This window comes from Vollenhovia emeryi, unplaced genomic scaffold (assembly GCF_000949405.1).
Source record: "Vollenhovia emeryi isolate VEMERY1.0 unplaced genomic scaffold, V.emery_V1.0 DF939264.1, whole genome shotgun sequence".
Classification (NCBI taxonomy): domain Eukaryota; kingdom Metazoa; phylum Arthropoda; class Insecta; order Hymenoptera; family Formicidae; genus Vollenhovia; species Vollenhovia emeryi.
Window position 1 is genome coordinate 1 of NW_011967102.1, and position 19359 is coordinate 19359.

Below are 19359 nucleotides of genomic sequence, written 5' to 3' on the forward strand. Positions count from 1 at the left end.
ACCGGGCCTTAGTCTTTGTCCACAGAGACAAGACGACAAACATGACTAGCGTCTATTCTCGAGAGTCTCGAGACGGACAACGAAATGTCACGCCACGGTTGCGAAACGATGCGCAAATCGCCTACGAATAAACTGGGAGAGACGCTGCCGCTGCTTTCGGCAAGGCTGCTGGCAGAGAACGATCCGTAAACGCTTGAAACGGTCTTAGTCGTAGACGTAATGCCCATTCTACACCTAGGGATGATCCTACTTGTGGCTCATCCGATCACGGTCTTACATACAGGTCTGGAAACTCAGGCAAATTTTGGTGGTGGGGGTGTGCCAAAATTTAAGCCATTTTTAGTGCACAATCTTGTCACTAGCAGCGTGTCGCTGTTATCGCAAAGTGTTGTAAAAGTGGAAACATAACCATTAAACTCAACGTTAGTGCATGGCTCGGTATACATTCCAACGAATTGTCTTGGATAGTCCATAATGACGAATTCTTGCATAGTCCCGAACTATCTAAAAGCATGTATAAATCTGTAAAATTATATCTGCCCGAACGCAGTCAAGGTTAGAGTCTGGCACTGACCGATAGCAGCGACACACAGGGCGAACTAATTTTGGCTTAAAACTGAGCACTACCCCCACTACTCGAGTTTCCAGACCTGTATGTAAGACCGTGCTTACGACATCCAATGTAGACCCAGCCTAAAGCCTATCACACAATAGGAAAGCACAGGCAATAGGAATAGGGAATAGGAATAGGGAATAGAAATCTATGTAATGCCAAGACACAATGATTCGTTGGCAATAGGCGTGCTGTCCAATCATCTGCATTTTAAAACCACGTGTCTGTCCCAGTCTCCACTGTGATTGGTCAGGTAGGTCAGGCACAGGGAATAGGGAACAGAAATCCAACGCGTTGGATATTCTGTTCCTATTTTTTATGAATAACATTTCTAATCGCTTCTTTTATTTCGATAAGTATCTTTCATCGAAGTATCTTTACTGTTAAATATTTAGTTTACCGATGGAAAATAATGTTCAATGTAAAAGTTAAGATATCCAAAGTCAGCGTATAATTCTTACTATCTCCAAAAAAAAACCTTTTTAAAAAAAGATAAAAAAGACGCCAAGTATAAGCGTGCGATCCGAATAAGAACTGTATGATTTAATTAGTTGGAAGTATTTTATGTTAACACAAAACGTTTCTACCTTCTCTACAAAAATATCTTATTTACAAAAGTAATGATTTCTATGTTCTCTGGAAAGTTATCTTCTCTACAAAAGTATGTCTTTTACCAAAGTAGTGATATCAACGAATTCGGCCAAATATTGTCGTATAATACTAACATTTCGAAGTCTTGCGATGATCAAGTACGAACTTGAGTTTATTAATTTATTCAGCCTTTCTATAATTGACATATGTTACAGTGTTTATAATTAGTTTTGCTAATTATTTTACTGGCACAGCTAACCACACTGGATCGCGCGAATATCAAGGGAGTCATATTGGGTGAGGCACTGCATTTCTTTTTTGACGGTTCTCGTTCCAAACGTTGATCAACCGTTGGCTGAATGGCTCGCAGCAACGGTTCGTGTTTGCTATTAACAATGCTTGAATCATGTAGAAGACGAAACAAACAATTAGAACACTCGACATTATGCGCCATATTGATAATAGTTTACTTCCTCGTCTTCTTAATTGGAAAGTGTACGACGATCTTGTGCTAAAAAAAGAAAAGAAAAGACATTACGTTAAGAGAAACAGTTTTATTTGATTACGAGATAAAATAAAGAAGACATTAACCTTGATCGACTATCAGAATGGATGCTTTCGACGTCGGAAACTTCGGAAGTGGTCTCCTCCTTTACGTTCGTCCAAATCTCGTTGTCGATCATTGCGCAATTTACTGTACTTTGGCTATTGGAGTGATTCAGTCGTAGCATGTTATTTTCCTCCTTCGAGCTGCGACGAGACTCGGCCTGCTCGAAGATACCCCGCAATTCGCTAATGCTGTTGGAACTTCTATCGAAAAATAATCAAAGAATATCCATTTACAACTGTACCTTTTTAGACATTTTAATAGGTACCTTTTTAGACATTTTAATTTCTTTAAGACAGCTAGCAGAGAGATGTTGCAAGTGTTAGCTCGAGATATCTAAATCTAAATCGACAATAATATAACTCACTCGGTACGATCCAGTTTTTCGATTTCCCTCTTCGGGGAATCGGAGCTGACGGACGGTCTTCTGAGAGTCATTCGTCCGGATACGGAATTTCGTTGTCTCACGGTCTCCTATATAGAGTACAAAGCGAGAAATGTAGAAAATATTTCGATATAAAAAAAAGAGAAAAGTGTAAATAAGCAATCATTATGCACGTCATTGTGTTAATAGTGCAGAACGTAAGAGGATAATCCCATTGAAATACCAAGCTGTAGAAGCGAAAAGTCAAAATTAAAACCAAGACAAATTGCCTTTATCACATCCTGCGCGCTGCCCATCGGCCGAGACATCGTGGCCACGCTGGCTCTTCTCCTAGCCATCTAGAAGGAAGAATTGACGAAAAAAACGTACCAATTATTGGACATAACGAAATTAAATAAAAAAGAAAATGAAAGTGCAAGCCGTGAGCGTGTCGAAAAAATTCCTGTGAAGTTGTGCGAACGTGCGAAAGTACGACAACGAAGCGACGAAATACAATGGCAACGGCGCGTGACGAGATACAATGAGCGTCTAACGTGCGATGATAAGCTGGCGAGAGAAAGCAATGAACGTGAATCTATCAGTATTTTCGAACCATCATACGATTATTGGCGGGTGTACCGCTCCTATATCTGATGCGGGGCAGTTCATCGTTGAGCTCGCCGGAGATCTCCTCTATCATTATATTGTTCTCTAACAGGATCCGTCTGGAAACGAACAGCGTGCACTATCACTGATACCATGTCATTGTTTCGAAAACAAATGTGAGGGAGAACGTAACGTCGAACGCTATTACAAATGTTTCCCCAAGAATACTTGTCCAAACCGGCCGATTAATTGATCTCTATCAAGAGGTGAATCTTTAAAAGTTTTACTCGCGACAGAAAGACCGAAGGCGTATCATATTTTTGAAAGCTGGCGGCGTCAAAGTACAGATTGAACGAATGACGAGCGAGCAGGGAAAGGTGATAAGTCTGTGACCCTCACTTAGTCTCGGCGACATTGGAGATCAGCTTCTCGCATCGGGACTGCAGCACCTGGAGATACTTGTCGGCAATCAGAATGGCCCGGGAGACCCTACGCTCCTGGTGCACGGCGCCTAGAGTCTCGGCCGCGCAGGACACCCTGTGCGCACACCGCACTATCATGTCCAACTGATGCCTGACCCGCTCCACCCGCTCCACGGATTCCCTGTCCGTGCATAGTGGCGCGAGTTCCTGACGTTACGCAAAATTCAATCCCTTCAACGAACCATGGAGAACAACTACTAACTGGCAAATGCCTCGCGGATGCAATTTATACGCGTCTCGACGACTTAGACCCAAAGGATCTACACTCTTCCGTTCTATACAAATTGCTCGAGAAAAGGATCGACAAGTGACAAGATACATCAAATAATAAAAACTATATACAAGAAAACAAGGCCAAATCACGAGCGTCAATAATTATCAGGTAGAAAAAACGTATCTTTTAAACATATATAAATTATTAATTGCGAACGTTTCGGCTTTTCTTAGCTCAGTCAGCGCGTACCGCAAATGTCAACCGAACGACCGAAAGATATTTTCGTATTTGCTTGCCTGAATGTCCTGCTGCATCCTCTGCACCTCGCAGGCGAGATTTTTCTCGGATTGGTCGCGCTGCCGGCACGACATCGCTACCCTTCGCGACAGGGTCAACCTCTCTACGCAGAGACACAACGAGAACGCCGTGTACATCTTCTGTAACAGGAGCAATGTGCCGTATAACGTAACTGCATGTCTGCTGAAATACCTCGTAATTTTCACACTTGGAACATGTTTATTTACCTGCAGTTCCAGCTCGCTTAGATTCTCCCTGAAAATCAAGATTGTTCCATAATTAACTGTACGACCCAAAGCTACATCAAGTTCTCCCTGCTATTCACCTGTTCTCCTCGGAATCCGATAAATTGGCTATCCCAGATCTTTGCGGACGAATGTCCGCGAGACTCGGGAAAACACTGCTCTGACTACATTCCGGAATCAATGGTTTCAATCGCATCACTTTACAACGACAACCGTGCTCCAATCGGCCGAGGTTCTCACCCTCCGAATGCGATCTTTTGTTCATATTTACGAGCCACTGTAATGACAAAATGACATTTTAGAATATTAAGCGACGAACAATGGAGGGACCCGATAAATGCGCGTTCGCCGAGTCTCCCGCAAAATTAGCGGACGTCCGCTGTAAATAATCTTTCGGTATCTAATGACTTTCAGTGCGACGGAAGGAAAATGCATACGAGACTGCTTGTTGACCGCCGCTGATTAACAATCACTGCATATGCAAGATTGGGGAAGTTCGTAGCGATAAGAACAGTTAACTTGGCACAGATCGCACTTCCAGTGGTAATATGACCTTCGTTCCGTACGCGTTATCGCATCACGTTCGGATAAACATTATCGGGAGAGAATGCGAGAGAGACTCGCACGTATTCCAGCGTAATTAAAACTGGTAACCGAATGGGCAGACCCCGAAGAGAAGGCAGGTGATTCGATGCGACTCGTGTCGGTCAAACGATGACAGTTACGTGGATTATCGTTTCCTCTTTCTTCGAATGATTAATTACCGCCCACAAATACACTGACGGGTAAAAGAGAACGGGCGAGAATTTCGGCGGCCTTCTCTCTTCGCTTTTCCACTAATATCTATCGAACGTTTACGCGGCAAACCTAAGGCAAATATTATTTCTCATATCAAACGAGATAGACCGCCGGATGTAGAAGGGGCACGTGCGTTGTGCGACGCTCTACCGCACTTCAATATAATATTTATAACTTGGCGGTATCCCCGCCGGGATCTCGTGCTAGACGGGCACACAGTGATCCGCGGAAAAAGATGCACGAAAGTGCCACCGCCGAGTGACAAACGATGCGTGCGTACGAGTCCGTATTACTGCCAAGTCATTGGATCGTGTCTCGTTAAATTTCTTTGTATGATATCTAACGTTATATAAAATCTGCACAAGACAACTAAATGAGCTAATAATACTTATCGCGGGGGGAGGGGAAAACGTTTGTGCATGTAATTTTCTTCCTTTGCAATTACAAGGAAAAAAAGGGGGGAAAAAAGAAAAATCACAAGACACCTCAAGTGATAGCCGATTAATTTAGCGCGGCGATGATGAAGGAGTCGTCAAGCGTCACGAGGCAACTTGTAAGGTAATAACTCGCCCGTCAACCTTGCCGTCTAGATTTTCGCCGCAGATCTGTAATCGGTGCGACCGTGCCGGTAAGAATCAGTATAATGGCACAAGTAAATGAGAGAGACCGCGTTTCGCCGCCGGCAAAGTATTGTGTATTCGCATAAAAATGAACGTCGACGGAGCTCGGTCGATTTCCGCAAAGCATATACGAGAGCGATATTGAGAGATAAATGTAAAAAATAAACGCGATTAAATATAAATCACAGCCGGAACATGGTCACAAACTGTTTCCGAAGTAAATACGTTCGATATATCATGCGTCTGCGGGAGATTTATTAGCCGGGAACCGATAAATTGCGATAGGCGCAAAGACGTGTCTATGCCGATGACAAATTAATTAGCGCGACGGCACGGAACGGGCCGGGCCGAAAGAAATCGCGCGGCTTTGAAATACGCGCGAGCGGCTATTTCCGACGACACGTTAAATCAGATATGTCGCTTGTTTATTTACTATTCGCATGTAAATGCGGACACGCGGGGGGGAAAAAAAAGAGATACTATTTTCGAACGGACAAATTATCATGAGACTCGAGTCACTTCCGTCCCTGCCAGGTAAAAAATGCGCGAAGGCGTCGTTAAAAATCCGTATACTTAATTGTTTTCAACGCGCCTCGCATCATCGGGTTTTACAAATCGCCGTAAAACCCGTTTACACAATCTATCAACGTGCGTAAGACGTTTGATAAAACGGACAATGTTGCGCCAAGAATTGAAAAAAGAAATTAATAACCAATTTTTCTTCTCGCGAATATCGCTTGCAAATTCGCTTTTACGAAATCTGCTGTGCACACGTAGAAGTGCGATTAAAACGTTGTCTCTCTCTCTCTCTCTCTCTCTCTCTCTCTCTCTCTCTCTCTCTCTCTCTCTCTCACATCGAGATGTCAGAGTAATAAACTTGTAATGAACTTCAAGGTCTCTATTGCAAATATTAAAAGCCGTGCACATTAATTGCTAAATTGTGACATGAGCGGTCTTGTCCAGCGATAGACGCAGCGGCCACGTGTCAGACAATTGCGACATTCCGTATGAGTAATTAGTGCCAATTGACCGCGGATTTATCGCTGATCGTTCCCTTAAACAATAATTGCCGGCTCTCGATCGGCCGTGATCGAAACGCCCGCGCGTTGTTGGGGCCCGCGGTTTCTGCCGAAGCGCGCGCGGGCTCAATTGCCTTCGTGCAGCCGCGAGATTGAACTCGCTCGAGTTACACGCTATTCCATCCAATTTAATCCAATCCAACAGTGCCGCGGATCAAATCGCTCCTTAATCTTTCCTTCGTTCCGCTCGTCCAGCGGGAGTGTCCCAGAGGGGGGGGGGGGGAGGAGAACGTCTCAATTTATACCTCAAATTTTCCTCAGCTACCGACCTGACGTATATCCTGCTTCGTCGTCCTCAACAGCCTTTTTTCGCACGTCGCTTTTCCATCGCTCTGCGTCACGTTCTCGCACGCCGTCACCCTCGTGGAGACCGCCGGAACGGACGTGGACAACGCGGCATTGGCGACCCTGCCGACTTTCCCGTTCGCGACTTTCTCGTCGACGCCGCATCGATGGCCCGCCGCCGGTTCGTGCTCGCCGCCCGATACGGCCAAACTGTCCTCGCGACTCGACATTTGGCTATCGACTGACCGTTCGATTCGCGACTGACTCTCGCTGTCGAGTCTCCGTACGCTTGTTTGAGAGTGGGGATCCTCGGAAGCCACGATCTTCGCTGAATCTGCAGGAGAAAACGAAATTGATGATTCAACAGGACGGCCCGAGAGAAATTTCCACGATGCGAGACGGATGTGAGAAGTCGACGGGTGATTGAGATGATCGATATTGCACTTTGATACGCGTGATAAGTTTTTCCTGTCGTATCATTAAATTAATTATGAATTAATGAGCGCATTACAAAAATTCCACGTATCCCGGTTTATCCAAGAACGGTTATCTAACAAGATGAATTAATATCGGATCGGAGATCCGCTTACCAGCTTGAGCAGACGGAAATAGGCGGTGATTTGATACCGCGTATGCCTGCGAAGCGTTCTCATCCGAATTTAAATGCGATTTCAATCCGAATGCCACGCTCTTCGCTTCCATCCTGCGTTCGCCCGCGAACGCTAAAGAGAGAGATGCTTGCTCGTCTTCCTTGTGTTCGCCAATAGGAGATAGAGGCGAGTCCGAGATATCGTTGGAATTCGACGTGCCGGGAGAAGCGTAACAGGGGGCCTCGGCGATTCTGCCAAACTCGTTTCCGGCATCCTGCGGGAACTTCAAACGCGTGGGCGCCAAACGGACCTTCCTAACTGTCGGCTCTTCGATCGGCGGCTCGTCGTCCAGCAGGCCGTCCTGGAGCTTCCGCGGCGTGGAGTCCCGGGAACTGTCGCTCTTCGCGTCGCGGTAATCGTGATTAAACGGATACATCGCGTCTCGATCGCCCGCGGCTCCGATCCCGTCGACTCGCGCGGGAGAGTCGTCCGGGCTGTTCGGCGACTGTCTCACTTCCAGATTGGATCCCGGGTGATCCTCGTGTCGATCCTGCACCGTCACCACGTCGAACGAGCGGCAGTAGACCGAGATCTTTCTGCGGGGAGTCGGCGATGTGCCCGCGCTGCTCGCTTCCGGCACCTGGAAGCTGCCGGCGCGCGCCTTCGCCTTCTCCGACGCGGCCGACGTCTCCTTCGAATTCATCTGCAGGACACTCGTCACCTTCGGCATCTCGCGCGATCGATCCTCCTCGGAACGGGCCGGATCCCTCTGATCGGATATCACCTCGCGTGCTTCCGCGGCGAGGGATGCGGATTCGTCGTCGCGATCTCCCCGCATTAGAGCGTCTCCTCGAGCGAGCGGAGCATCGGTGGTTTCAGGATCCTGGCAACCGGGCGCTCGCGAGTTTTCCACGGCCAGCGTGAACGACTGTAGCGATTGCAAGCTCGACGGCAGCGTGTGTACCGATCGGAACCTATTAATAAAGTAATCAGTTTGAATTCCAGCACGGCACGGCCTGCATTAATGCCTCGCACTTAATATATTCACGACGATGCAGGACGTCTTGTGGTAACCTTTTTTTTTCCTCTCACAATGACATTTCGCGGCAAATTAATTTTGAATCGTTACATATTTTAAAATTTGCGTAATCCGACCTTGAGCTCCCGGACAGAGGACAGTCTTTACGATTGGCGAGTGCGCCGAGAGTGCTCTCGATGATGTCGTGCAACTCTTCGATGATGGGTTCGACGGTGCGGTATCGACTTTGGGCGCACGTGTATGTCCTTACGACTCGCGCGAACAAGTCATCATCTTCGTTATTTACGCAGCGCGAAGCTGTCGACCGCAGACCCGCCTCCGCTTTCGGCCGGCTAAAATAGCGATCGTAGCAAAGAAAGATCGAGGAGGAACGCAAGCTCAGTACGCCGGACGTAAATTAACGCAACTAGGCGTAACCGCGAAATTCACAAAGATTCGATTATTTAACTAGTGCCCATTATAAACGATACGTTTTCGCGCGATAACGGACGATAACTGTTTAAATGTCAGCGACTGCCGGCGGCAAAAACGCAAATTCATGCATAACGCGAGTCTGGTAAAACTTTTAATAGCCTTGAGACGCCGGCGTGTGGAAAGAAATCGAGCTAAGCTATTCGAGATACGATGTTCATCGTTCTTTCGTTTCTCTCTATATAACGCTTACGTAATATTTAAAAAAAAAGTATCGAATAATATGTAACGATTGCGGACGCTGAAACTTATTTGCCTGAATAAAGCCGGAAATTCATATTCGTCAAGACAATTGTCTCATTTGTCTTCCAAGTATTCGCCTGCAAACGACGTCAGTCGCGGCAATATATTCGGGATATTCATTGTTGTCTCCATGTAAACGCGCGCGTGGTTCCAAAAATTCGAGGGGGGAAAAAAAAGTTAGCCGCGATTAATATGCGGCGGTCGCGCCGAGAATATTTTCAATTAAAGCAGAAAATCATGTAAAATAACGGTCTTGTTCGTCTCCCTCGCGTTTGCCCGCAAAGGCCGAGGTCGATCGCGATGACATAAACAATTCGTGTGGATCGCAGAGGCGACTAATTACAGCTACACGCGTGGTGCATGCGCGCATAGATTTAGCGCGCGGCGATCATGCTATTAAGGCAACAAATCAAACTGTCCTTGCCGCTACGCGCGCGCTTAATGTCTGCGTTACATCAACGCTATCTGTGTCCGTGTCTCATTGTCAGGTGTACGCACGTGCCGCATTCGTTAAACAATTATTCTATCACTCTCCGTCGGTTCAGCGCTAATTTCGATTTCGATCCCCCCCCCCCCCTAGCTTTCAAGGAACTTGTCAAGAAACTTTGCATCAACGATCGAAGGGACGTCAAGTCGAGAGTCGCTGCCCAATCAAGGATCGATCTCGGTGTCGCGCGACGAAGTTGATAAAATTCTTTTTCGGTCGCACGAGAAAGCCACTTCCACGTACGGGACGTGATTTCCTTTTCTTTTCGGGTTTCGTCCGAAACGCCGCTCTCAAGGTACCGACACGCGCGACGGCGAAGCCCGGAGCGTACTGATTGCACCCGCCCGGTGAATCAAAGCCTCTCCCTAGCGGTGCTGACGTCTTCTCCTGCATCGCGCAGCCAGACGAGGTTGATCTCCGGATTGCATTTCGAGAGATCTCTATAACGATTGCGGTAATAGCTTGCGTAAGAAATGATAGCCGTGTTTTCCCGCAACTGCATTATTCTTAGCTCTTGTCTGAAGGAAAAAAAAAAGAGTTAATAAAGATCTAAAGGAACGTCTGAGAACGTTTCTCGGGTACATCCATATATGAACCGTGTCGATTCGACAATGTCTTTCTTCGGCAAGTCCCATTGGCGTCTCGTGTGGAAAAAAAAGAAGACTACCGCAGCTCACGATAGAGATCTCTACGCATTTATAAAAGTTGCAATAAACGAACCTGTTTAACGCGTTGCGAATTCGAAAGCGGAGGCGAGAAAGCCGAAAAGTCGGGATTGAATTCCCTGAACGCGACTCGAATTTGCAAATCGCGGTGAGGACGGAACCCGAGCGCACGTTAAATTGGCCGGTAAACATTTTTTTTTATCGGGATGCGAGCGAGGCGGAATTGGAATCATGATTTAAGGCGAGATTCAGGGCGGCCCGGTTATTTTTGCGTGGAGTGTCACACGCCGTCATATGTGCAGGCGACGAGCAATGCGACACCGCTATTTTTATGGGAAACCCTGAAGACCCGCCCGCTACAGCCGACCTCGGTCCAGATATTCGAATCGAATGGTCACTCGCTTCGGAAAATCGAAGCAATATCTCTCCCGTTTATGCGACACGTATTGCTCAAGAGCACGATGTCTGTAATCGGAACGGCGTTTCGGCCTTTCGCGAGAATAAACTTCGTCCGCAAGGTCGCCCACGTGAAGAAAAGGGAGAATCGTTCGATGTAACGGACTCGCGATAGACTCCTCTTCCGGGAATTAATCATCTTCGCTTCGGTTTACACTACGTCGACGAGTGTAACTCGGCACACACGCGCAAGTGTTTCACGTCGTTGTTTTCACGGCGAGCGCAATGTTAACTTACGCGTGCAACAGATCCTGGAAACTCCTCCCAACGCCAAATTGGTCCAAAGTGCTGGCCGCGTTTACGGGATCGGCTCGGAGCTGCGTGCTCGAATCTCGCTTCGCACTTCTCCTCGTGATCTCTTCTGTTGCCTACGAAATTTTGTTTGTGAATAGACGGGAACGAAGAAAAAAAAGGGGAGCGAGAGAAAGGCCGTGAACATGAATCGATGAGCGTGTATGTCGCTTTGTCATGAAAATCTGAGTTTACCGCAAACTCGGTCATCCGACTATGGTAATGCCGCGCGTGTCAAGGCGATTGTCTAAGTGCGCCTTATCAACATCGGTGACGTTCGCGGTGAAAGAAAAATCCCGAACGAAAAATAAGCCGGATACAACTAACCATATACAGTAGTAAGGCTGCTTTGTGTTTCAATACGTCGTAAGCTCTCGCACCCGTGTCTTGCGAGTCGAAGTGAGACAAGTCGTCGGTGGAGCCTCGCATCGTAACAAAAAACTGTATAACTCTGAAAATAAATCGCAAACAAAAACGTAAAGCAAGCTCGATCGCGGTCGTGCAAGGCAACGGATTATTAGACGAAGCAAAAAAAAATAATTAAACTGAGTTATATAATGACTTTTCTAGCTGTTCCAGTATCTCGCTAATCGCGGCGTCGTATTCGTTCAGTTCTTCCTCGAGATCTCGTCTGCCGTGTCTGCAGCATTCAGCTGTATAGCCCTGAAACACGTAAAATACAGTCAATTAAGAAAAAAAGAAAAAAATTCAAATCTCTATTAAAAATGTCCGCATGTTACTTATTCTAGTAGCACGCAAATAATCGGAATTAATTTATCGCGCGTTAGATAAGGTACCAAAGAGTTTTCACTTACTAAAACCTTTAATTCCGTGTACAGTGAATCCTGCGCCGACGTTTCCTTCGATTTATAGGGCGTGCTATGCATGTAGCATTCATCTGTGTCATTCATAATTGGCGAAATCGAGAGCTGTAAATAATCATGCCGATTACACCGCTAGAAATACAATTTTTATAAGATTTACATTCCCGTAGCATTAATAATTTACTCTTTCTAAAGGCGTAGGACCCATGCTAAGAGCCGACAACGACTGCAGCTCCGTATTTTCGTCCATAAGTAGACGATTCTTTGCGCGCAGATCCTGCAATATACGTTTCTTGCTGTAGCATTAAAATTCGTGACTGTACGATATACATCTGGGGGCAACACTAAGCTTACGTGAATCATGTATTCATAGCTCTCTTTCATGCTATTATTCATCTCCTTGAGTTGGGTTACAGTGATCGATAATTGTCTGCAATTATCTTCCTTTTCATCAAACCTTTCTTGCATTTTGCCAATTTTCTCTTCGCACTCCATTTTCTCTTTAATGATTTTCTTTAGTTCTGTTTTCAAAGACGGTATAGCCTGTACCTATTAATTTGTACAGAATGTTTGAAGGTTCAGTACACACAAATATATACAAATTCAAAACCTTGAATATTTATACTCGAGTTTACATTCTCGAATATTAATTACGAAAAATATGCGGAGGAATACAAAGTGAAAATTGAATATCTTTCACCCGCAGATACGTACAATCTATAAATCTGTTTTTACGAACGGAAGTCATAAATAAATCCCCATAAAATAAGATGCAATTAGTTTTACCTCAACCTCCACGGTCTCCAATTGCTCACTCAAGTTCTGATGCTCTTTCGTGTATCTCTGAAGAGTCAAGGCCATCGACTTTTCTTTTTTAATCAATTCATTTAAATGCTCCTTTTGTTCATCGTTTTCCTTTTCGAAATGCTGACATTTCTGAATGTAATCTTTTCTATATTGATGAAACGCATATATAAATATTAATTATTGCTCATCAATATTAATGTATAACCATGAATATTGTAGAAATATATTCATATAAATCGATCTTTCGAACTTATCCGCAATTGAAACACTTGTTAGAGGCGAAGCAAATTGTACGCACAGCTGTTTCTTGGTAGCGTTGTGCTGCTGTTTCAGAGTGTCGATCAACACCTCGTGCCGCTCGAGCTCGTCGCGAAGGCTAATGTTCTCCTCGTAGAGTTTCCGAAATTTCTCACGGACCTCCAATTCGACATCTTTGTCCATATTCATGATGTTCATCGAGGTGTCTGCATCGTTCACAGGGCTACAATAATTAACATACGTGTTACGTATGTTATAATTGCTTTTACATGCAGAAGATCAATTATTAAGTAATACAACATGCATCCTACGTTCTCAATGCCGAACCCATTAAATTTGCCAGCACACTTTTATATACGGCATTAAGAGAACCGAACGTTTATCCACACGGAGTACTTATGATCAATTAAATGTGGCAAATGTTGTAAAAAGTGATACGCCTTGTACCAAGTTCGATCGGGCAGAAGAAAAAAAAAAGATATAATTGGACGCATATGCAATAAAATCATGCGAGCGTCGCCGAAGAAATTCACACGAAAACAATACGTCTATTTGTCCACGTGTGTTAAATTCGCATTTGAATATAATCTCGCGTGAGACGCAGCGCGGATCTAATTTCCCCACTTACTTCTTGTATCGGTCACAAATCATAATCGGTTCGACGTCGACGTCGTGCAGGATCGAATGCGCCTATCACCATATCACAAACGCACCAACATCGCTGACAAGTCGATAAATTAACTCCTCGACGTGTCGCGACTAACATTCGCGACGGTAATTGAGCCGCTGCGATGGACAATTTCGCGGGAACGGGAGGATAACGCCGGTACGCTTGGCGCGCGCGCGAGGTCGATCGCGAGTGTGTAAGGCACGCGAGTAATTCCAAAAAGTAAATCGACGGGCGCAGATATTTCTCCCCGCCCGTTTATCTCGTCGCGGGGAATGATCGCGTTCGGCGCGCGCTAACGAGATCGCCGCAGGTATAACCACACGGGCGAGCAGCGACTGAACACCTCACGCGAATTGCATAAGAGATATCGCGTGCCGATTTCCAGCTGGCACAATATTCGCGCGTCACACGGCCGCGCGAGCAACACCTGCGTGCCGCTCGTTCGACTCCTATCGGGATCGACGGCGAGAAATCGGCGGTGCTCCGCGCGACTCGGGGTAACACTTTCGGGTTTATCCGCGAGAAGATATACATACAGATGGACACACGTAACATACACGTGCGCTCGTACGAAGTAAACACTCTTTTAGTCAACTCATCGGTCGTTGCTTCGCTCCGCGCTTACGTCGGTCGTGCCGAATTTTTCATGTTTCTACCAATGTAGATTGACTTCAATTTCAGTTTGACTTGCTCCATTGACCCTCTTCTAATTCTTAGAACCAGAAAAAAATGAGTGAAACCGAGATTACAGTTAATATACATCTTGCTAGAAATTGACATGAACGCGAGATCTCGGCACGCGTGTCTCTATCAATGTAGATTAACTTTAATCTCGACTTAACAAGCGCCTTTTCCAATTCTTAGAATCAGAAAAAGGTAAAAAGTGAGTTAAATCGAGATTGAAGTTATTCTACATCTTGCTAGAAATGAACATAAACGCGAGATCTCGGCACGCGTGTTTCTTCTCGGCTGCCAATCGCGACAATTACTTTTATCGCTACGTAACGCACGCATGGCGAACGTGGCGTCAGCCGCTAAAAAAATTCGAATAAACATTAAAGAGAAATAAAGAACATATTCGCGAGTTGTCAGACATCTCATTCGTTAGCTCGCTGATAGACCATCCAGCTCTTGTTTCGCGTTTAGTGTACAAAATGTCCTATTACGAGCGCACGAACCGCAGATTTCTCGGCCAATTTCGAGCTTGGTTTGCCGTCGTTGTATTAGCCTCGCGATCTCTTATCGGCCTCCTCGAACAGGGTCGCGCCTGCACAAACTTTAACGAGCGGTACACGTCGCTCGCGCTCTACACGCATCGCAATAAAGAAAGTAAACTCGCTCGCGCGAGGAACATTTGCATACGTTTGCGCGCTCGCCCTCGTGCGTGTCTGTTTCACGCGTAGAACCGCGAGCAATTTTTCAGTGTCTCTGAATGAAGGTAGCGTGGCCGGCTTAGGCGAGACCCGAGCCGTAATGCACGGCCGCGCGATCGACGCGGTCCAGCCGCTTATCGAGCGGTCGACGCGATAATGTCGCGTCGCATTGAACGGGCGAGGAGAAATATTACCGTCCACACGCTGCGTTTTACGACGTCTCCCAGAAATAATCCGTACGACGGCCGTAGATCGCGTTAACGCACGCCGCGACTGCGAACTTTACGGCGTATAAATCCACGGATCTACGCCACGCTATACCGAAGCCGAGTTCGCGTGTGTATATCCGTCCACTTGCTCAAAACGGTGTCGATCGAAAACGGCTCAACGACTCCCCGCGCGACGAGTGCGGTTGACTCGGCTAATCAATTCCTCTAGACACCGCGCCGCGTTTTTCCCGGTCGCGGCGCGTTCCACGTATCGAGTTTACGGTTCACTGGGTCCCGCGCGCTGTTACATCGTCCACGCGATAGTTTCGCGTCGCGGTCTCTTAATCTACGGCGCAATTCCCCGATTCACGTGAACGGCGAGCATTGACAAGTCTCCGTTTCTCAAAGACGCTCGTTTTTTCTCCCCGACGCGGATCATCTCCGCGTCCAGTGGATTTCGCATGATCGGTGGCGTCTCTCGCCACGTGCGACGTCTTCTTTTCTTCTTTCCGTTTCTAAACGACGCTTCCTCTTACCAGAGCCTCTCCCGGGCGTCGTTATCGTTGTTCCGCGTAGACTGCTGCACGTTGGCGATCCAGCGCTTCGTCGCCTCCTTGAACTGACACATATTCACGCGATCGTTCGTCGAGACAGCCACCAGACACTTCCATAATTCTATCAGATTGTCGACTCTATCGAAGAAAATTGGCGCGTTACGATTCGCACGGACAATGTCTCCCGCGAAAATCGATCTGCCACGCAGACATTACATACAAATAAACGTTGCGTTTATTTACGCGCACGCGGACTTATTAGACGCTCGCCTCGGCTCGCACTCCGGCCGTGGCTTTCCGTCTTGCGAAAACGCACACGTGTCCTACAGATTAAAGCCGTGCGCAAAGTCGTCGATCGCGCCTGTCCTTGCATCGATCGGCCGTAGACACGGCCGGCAATTTGTCTCGAGCTTTAGGTCGAGGTAATTAATCGCGCGGTCGCGTTCGTCAACGTTGGCGAACGGCGGGGAGGGAAAATAAGCGTCGTCTCCGCTCGGTCGACACTCACGGCAACTTCGGCATTTTATCCCGGATGTACTCGACGATGCTGGAGATCAGCACCGCGTCGCTCGTGCTGGACATGGACGCGTCGCATTCCACGAATATCCGCTGCAAGACTGCAAGGAGAGAAAGAAAAACGACGAGTCGCTTCCCCAGTCACTTTCGGGCCGATTAAGGGCCAATTTCACAAACGTCGGTTAACTGTTAACCAGAGTTTAGTCAACACCGAGGGGTAAACCGTTGACCAAAATCTTGTACACCAGTGCCCAGTGGGCATCACTTTATCTTATTTATCTTGTTTTATCTTATGATAAGAGAAGGGGCTCAGAGCCTGAACAGAGTAGTAGTGTCCAAAGATAAAATTTAATTAACAAAAACTATATACGTTTCGGTCCTTATTGGACTATATCGCGTGGTTGTTTGCGCACTTCTGTCTCACCACTTATTATACTTCTTAGATGTTCGATTACGAAAGTTTTAGATATGTCTGTTATTATACAATATACCCTTCACATGTTTAACTGCGAAATCTTTAGATAATGTATGCATTTCAACAAGACCGATTGCGCATTCTCTATTGTAATTTAATTTGTTTTATGAATTCACGGATGTTTTAAATTGTAATTAATTTTCTTCGTTATAGCGAAGATGGTCCAATAAGGACCGAAACATATAGTTTTTGTTAATTAAATTTTATCTTTGGACACTACTACCCTGTTCAGGCTCTGAGCCCCTTCTCTTATCATTTGATTTTATCATACGAGCCATTTTCATTTACTTTATCTTATTTCATCTTATTTTACCTTAGTTTATCTTTATGACGCCTCAGTATGGCCTAATCATAGACATAGAAGACCCAGCATGCCCATTCATTTCCTTAAGAAAAGTTGTCACGAACATAACAGACAGAGAGGCAAAGTAGAGTGGCCGCAGGAGGCACGAGAGGGAGCGAGAGACAATATTTTGCGGCCACTTTATTTTGCCTCTCTGTCTGTTATGTTCGTGACACATATACTGGGTCTATCTTCTATGTCTATGGGCCTAATGCCCAAAAAATGCTTAGTAATGCCGAGTAATGCAGCAAATCTGTACACCACAATGCCCTCAATGGTTTCCCCCTCGGTCAACTCCCCAGTTTTTCTATCTTGCTCTCTAAGGGCCAGTTTCACAAACATCGGTTAACTATTGACTAGGGTTCAGTCGACTCCCTATCCTTTTCCATCTTATTATTTAAGAGAGGATCAGTTAACCTTCGGCTAGCAGTTAACCGACGTTTGTAAAACACCCTGAGATCCGGTTCTTTATTTTCCAGTTAACTGTTAACTGGAAGTTAATCGATTCTGTCTCTTCTTAGATAATAATATATATATATAAAAAATAGTTGGAGAGTCAACTGACCTCTGGTTAACAGTTAATCAGGAAATGAAAAACCCTAAGGGCCGGTTGTTCCAATCTCTCGATAAATTAACTAATACTCAAATCGTGTATACGTGTCTCCGTTTCCCCTTTAAATTGGACGGACACATAATTCAACTGTCGAGTTAACTTGCGAAGAGGCTGGGAAAGCAGGCCCTAGCTCGCGGCGGCTCAAGCAAGGAAAGGAAGTTCACCATTTTCCAGATCGGCGTTCTCCATCTCCGCGGACATGGCTGCACCGTCACCGGGATTATGCGCACCGCTGTCCGAGTTCTGTGAAAGACACAAGATACACGAGACTCGTTATCCTACTGCCGCACTGGTCAACTAGTGCGGCAAGCTGGAATGAGAAAAATATACGCATTTCACTCCAGTCCAACTTATTGCACTGGTTCGCCGGTGTAGCAACAGAAGACTAGTCCGCACGTGCGCGTAAACGGGTAAGGATCTCCGTTGCCCCGAGGCTCGCGAGATAACGCCCTTGAGCGTTATCTCAAGGACGCGAGAACCTCGGCGACGAGGAAACTAACCGAAAAGCCGGGACGAGAGGGACGACAACGTCGACAACGCCGAGACCACCCCATTCTCCGTCGTCCCGGGGGGGAGGTAGAAAGGTTCGGAAGAACGCACGGACTTCCGGAGACCGCAGCCTGTTCACCTTCGCCGCGCCGGGGAAGGAAAAAGTATCGCGCCGGCCGATCGATCGATCTCCTCTACGCGCGAGAGAGAGCGGGTTCGTTTGTTTTCCAGCTGCACTTTTTTTTATACTTCTCTTACGGCGTTCCCCTACCCCCCGTCGCCATCTGCGGAACAAGGCCCAACGATCGCGGCCGCCGATGGCACGGGAGGACCGAGTTTCCTGCGGGAATCTTACCGTGAACGTCGCGTCCGCGTCGTCGACGCAAGGGAGGCGTAAGGAACGTTCCTGCGCGTCTACACTCGCCTCCGTCATACCGTGCGGGTATCTAGGACGATCAAGGACGAAAGGAACTGCCGCACAACTCACAACATACCCCTCACACCCGGCGATCTCGGCGTTCGACGAAGGACCCCGCACCCTCTCCCGCGCCCCGTCTTGAGCCGCGGATATCTCGCGATTCAGCGACACCTCATAACTCGCGGGGATACGAGCCAATCGACGACCGGCGGACTGCCGCGCCAAATTCGAATCCGTGCGCCCTCGGGGGACGCATGCGCGGGGAGCGAGAATTGGCGGGTCTTCTTGTTGCGCATGCGTGACCGAGGATACAGCGCTCGCGAACGATCGAGGACGGAACGACGTAAAGAAAAATTGAAAAATCATAGGTAGTTGTGCGATTTACATCCTTGAGAACTGAATGACCACTCGCTGACGTTTCGGAGGTAAAGCCGATTCGTAATTGATCTGAGAAACGCGTAGATACAGTGGTCCATCAGAGTCCACTTTTATCGATAAAACCTGCACTTGATTATGAAGGATTGTTATTGGCCGAGATCTTTTACAGGGCACTTTCATCGACAAAAAGAGCATTTCGAGGAAATTTGGGCCAATGTAGATGAATAAACGTTGCCTATAAAGGACCTGTGCGTAGACAAGACAATAGAAACGCTAAGGCTTGGTTTTTCATTTTCTGGATAACTGCTAACCAGAGGCCGGTCGATTCTCCGTCACTTCTTCCCAGTTAAGGCCTGTGTCCACGATGCTAAAACTTGATCCAAGTTCTA

The 19359-nt window shown here is 46.7% G+C and overlaps 1 protein-coding gene across 8 annotated transcripts; it reads right to left on the minus strand.

The window, feature by feature from the left end:
- Nucleotides 1–1347: 1347 nt before the first annotated feature.
- On the minus strand, nt 1348–19321 carry LOC105559561. 8 transcript variants are annotated; one of them, XM_012007942.1, is made up of 24 exons: nt 18530–18744; nt 17850–17928; nt 16247–16355; nt 15721–15876; nt 12973–13155; nt 12654–12819; nt 12222–12416; nt 12052–12144; nt 11859–11972; nt 11606–11706; nt 11371–11494; nt 10990–11120; nt 8547–8762; nt 7392–8365; nt 6786–7135; nt 4100–4296; nt 4002–4029; nt 3774–3914; nt 3181–3410; nt 2789–2900; nt 2466–2534; nt 2179–2285; nt 1796–2014; nt 1348–1715 (listed from the first exon to the last, which is right to left on the minus strand). In XM_012007942.1, the coding sequence occupies exons 1-24, from the start codon at nt 18605–18607 to the stop codon at nt 1493–1495; spliced, it is 4395 nt and encodes a 1464-aa protein (XP_011863332.1). In that variant the 5' UTR covers nt 18608–18744; the 3' UTR covers nt 1348–1492. The 8 variants fall into 8 exon arrangements, 7 of the variants coding, with proteins under 7 accessions (XP_011863332.1, XP_011863333.1, XP_011863334.1 ...); XM_012007943.1 differs by lacking the exon at nt 2466–2534 and having other exon boundaries at nt 18530–18745; XM_012007944.1 differs by lacking the exon at nt 15721–15876.
- Nucleotides 19322–19359: the final 38 nt, after the last annotated feature.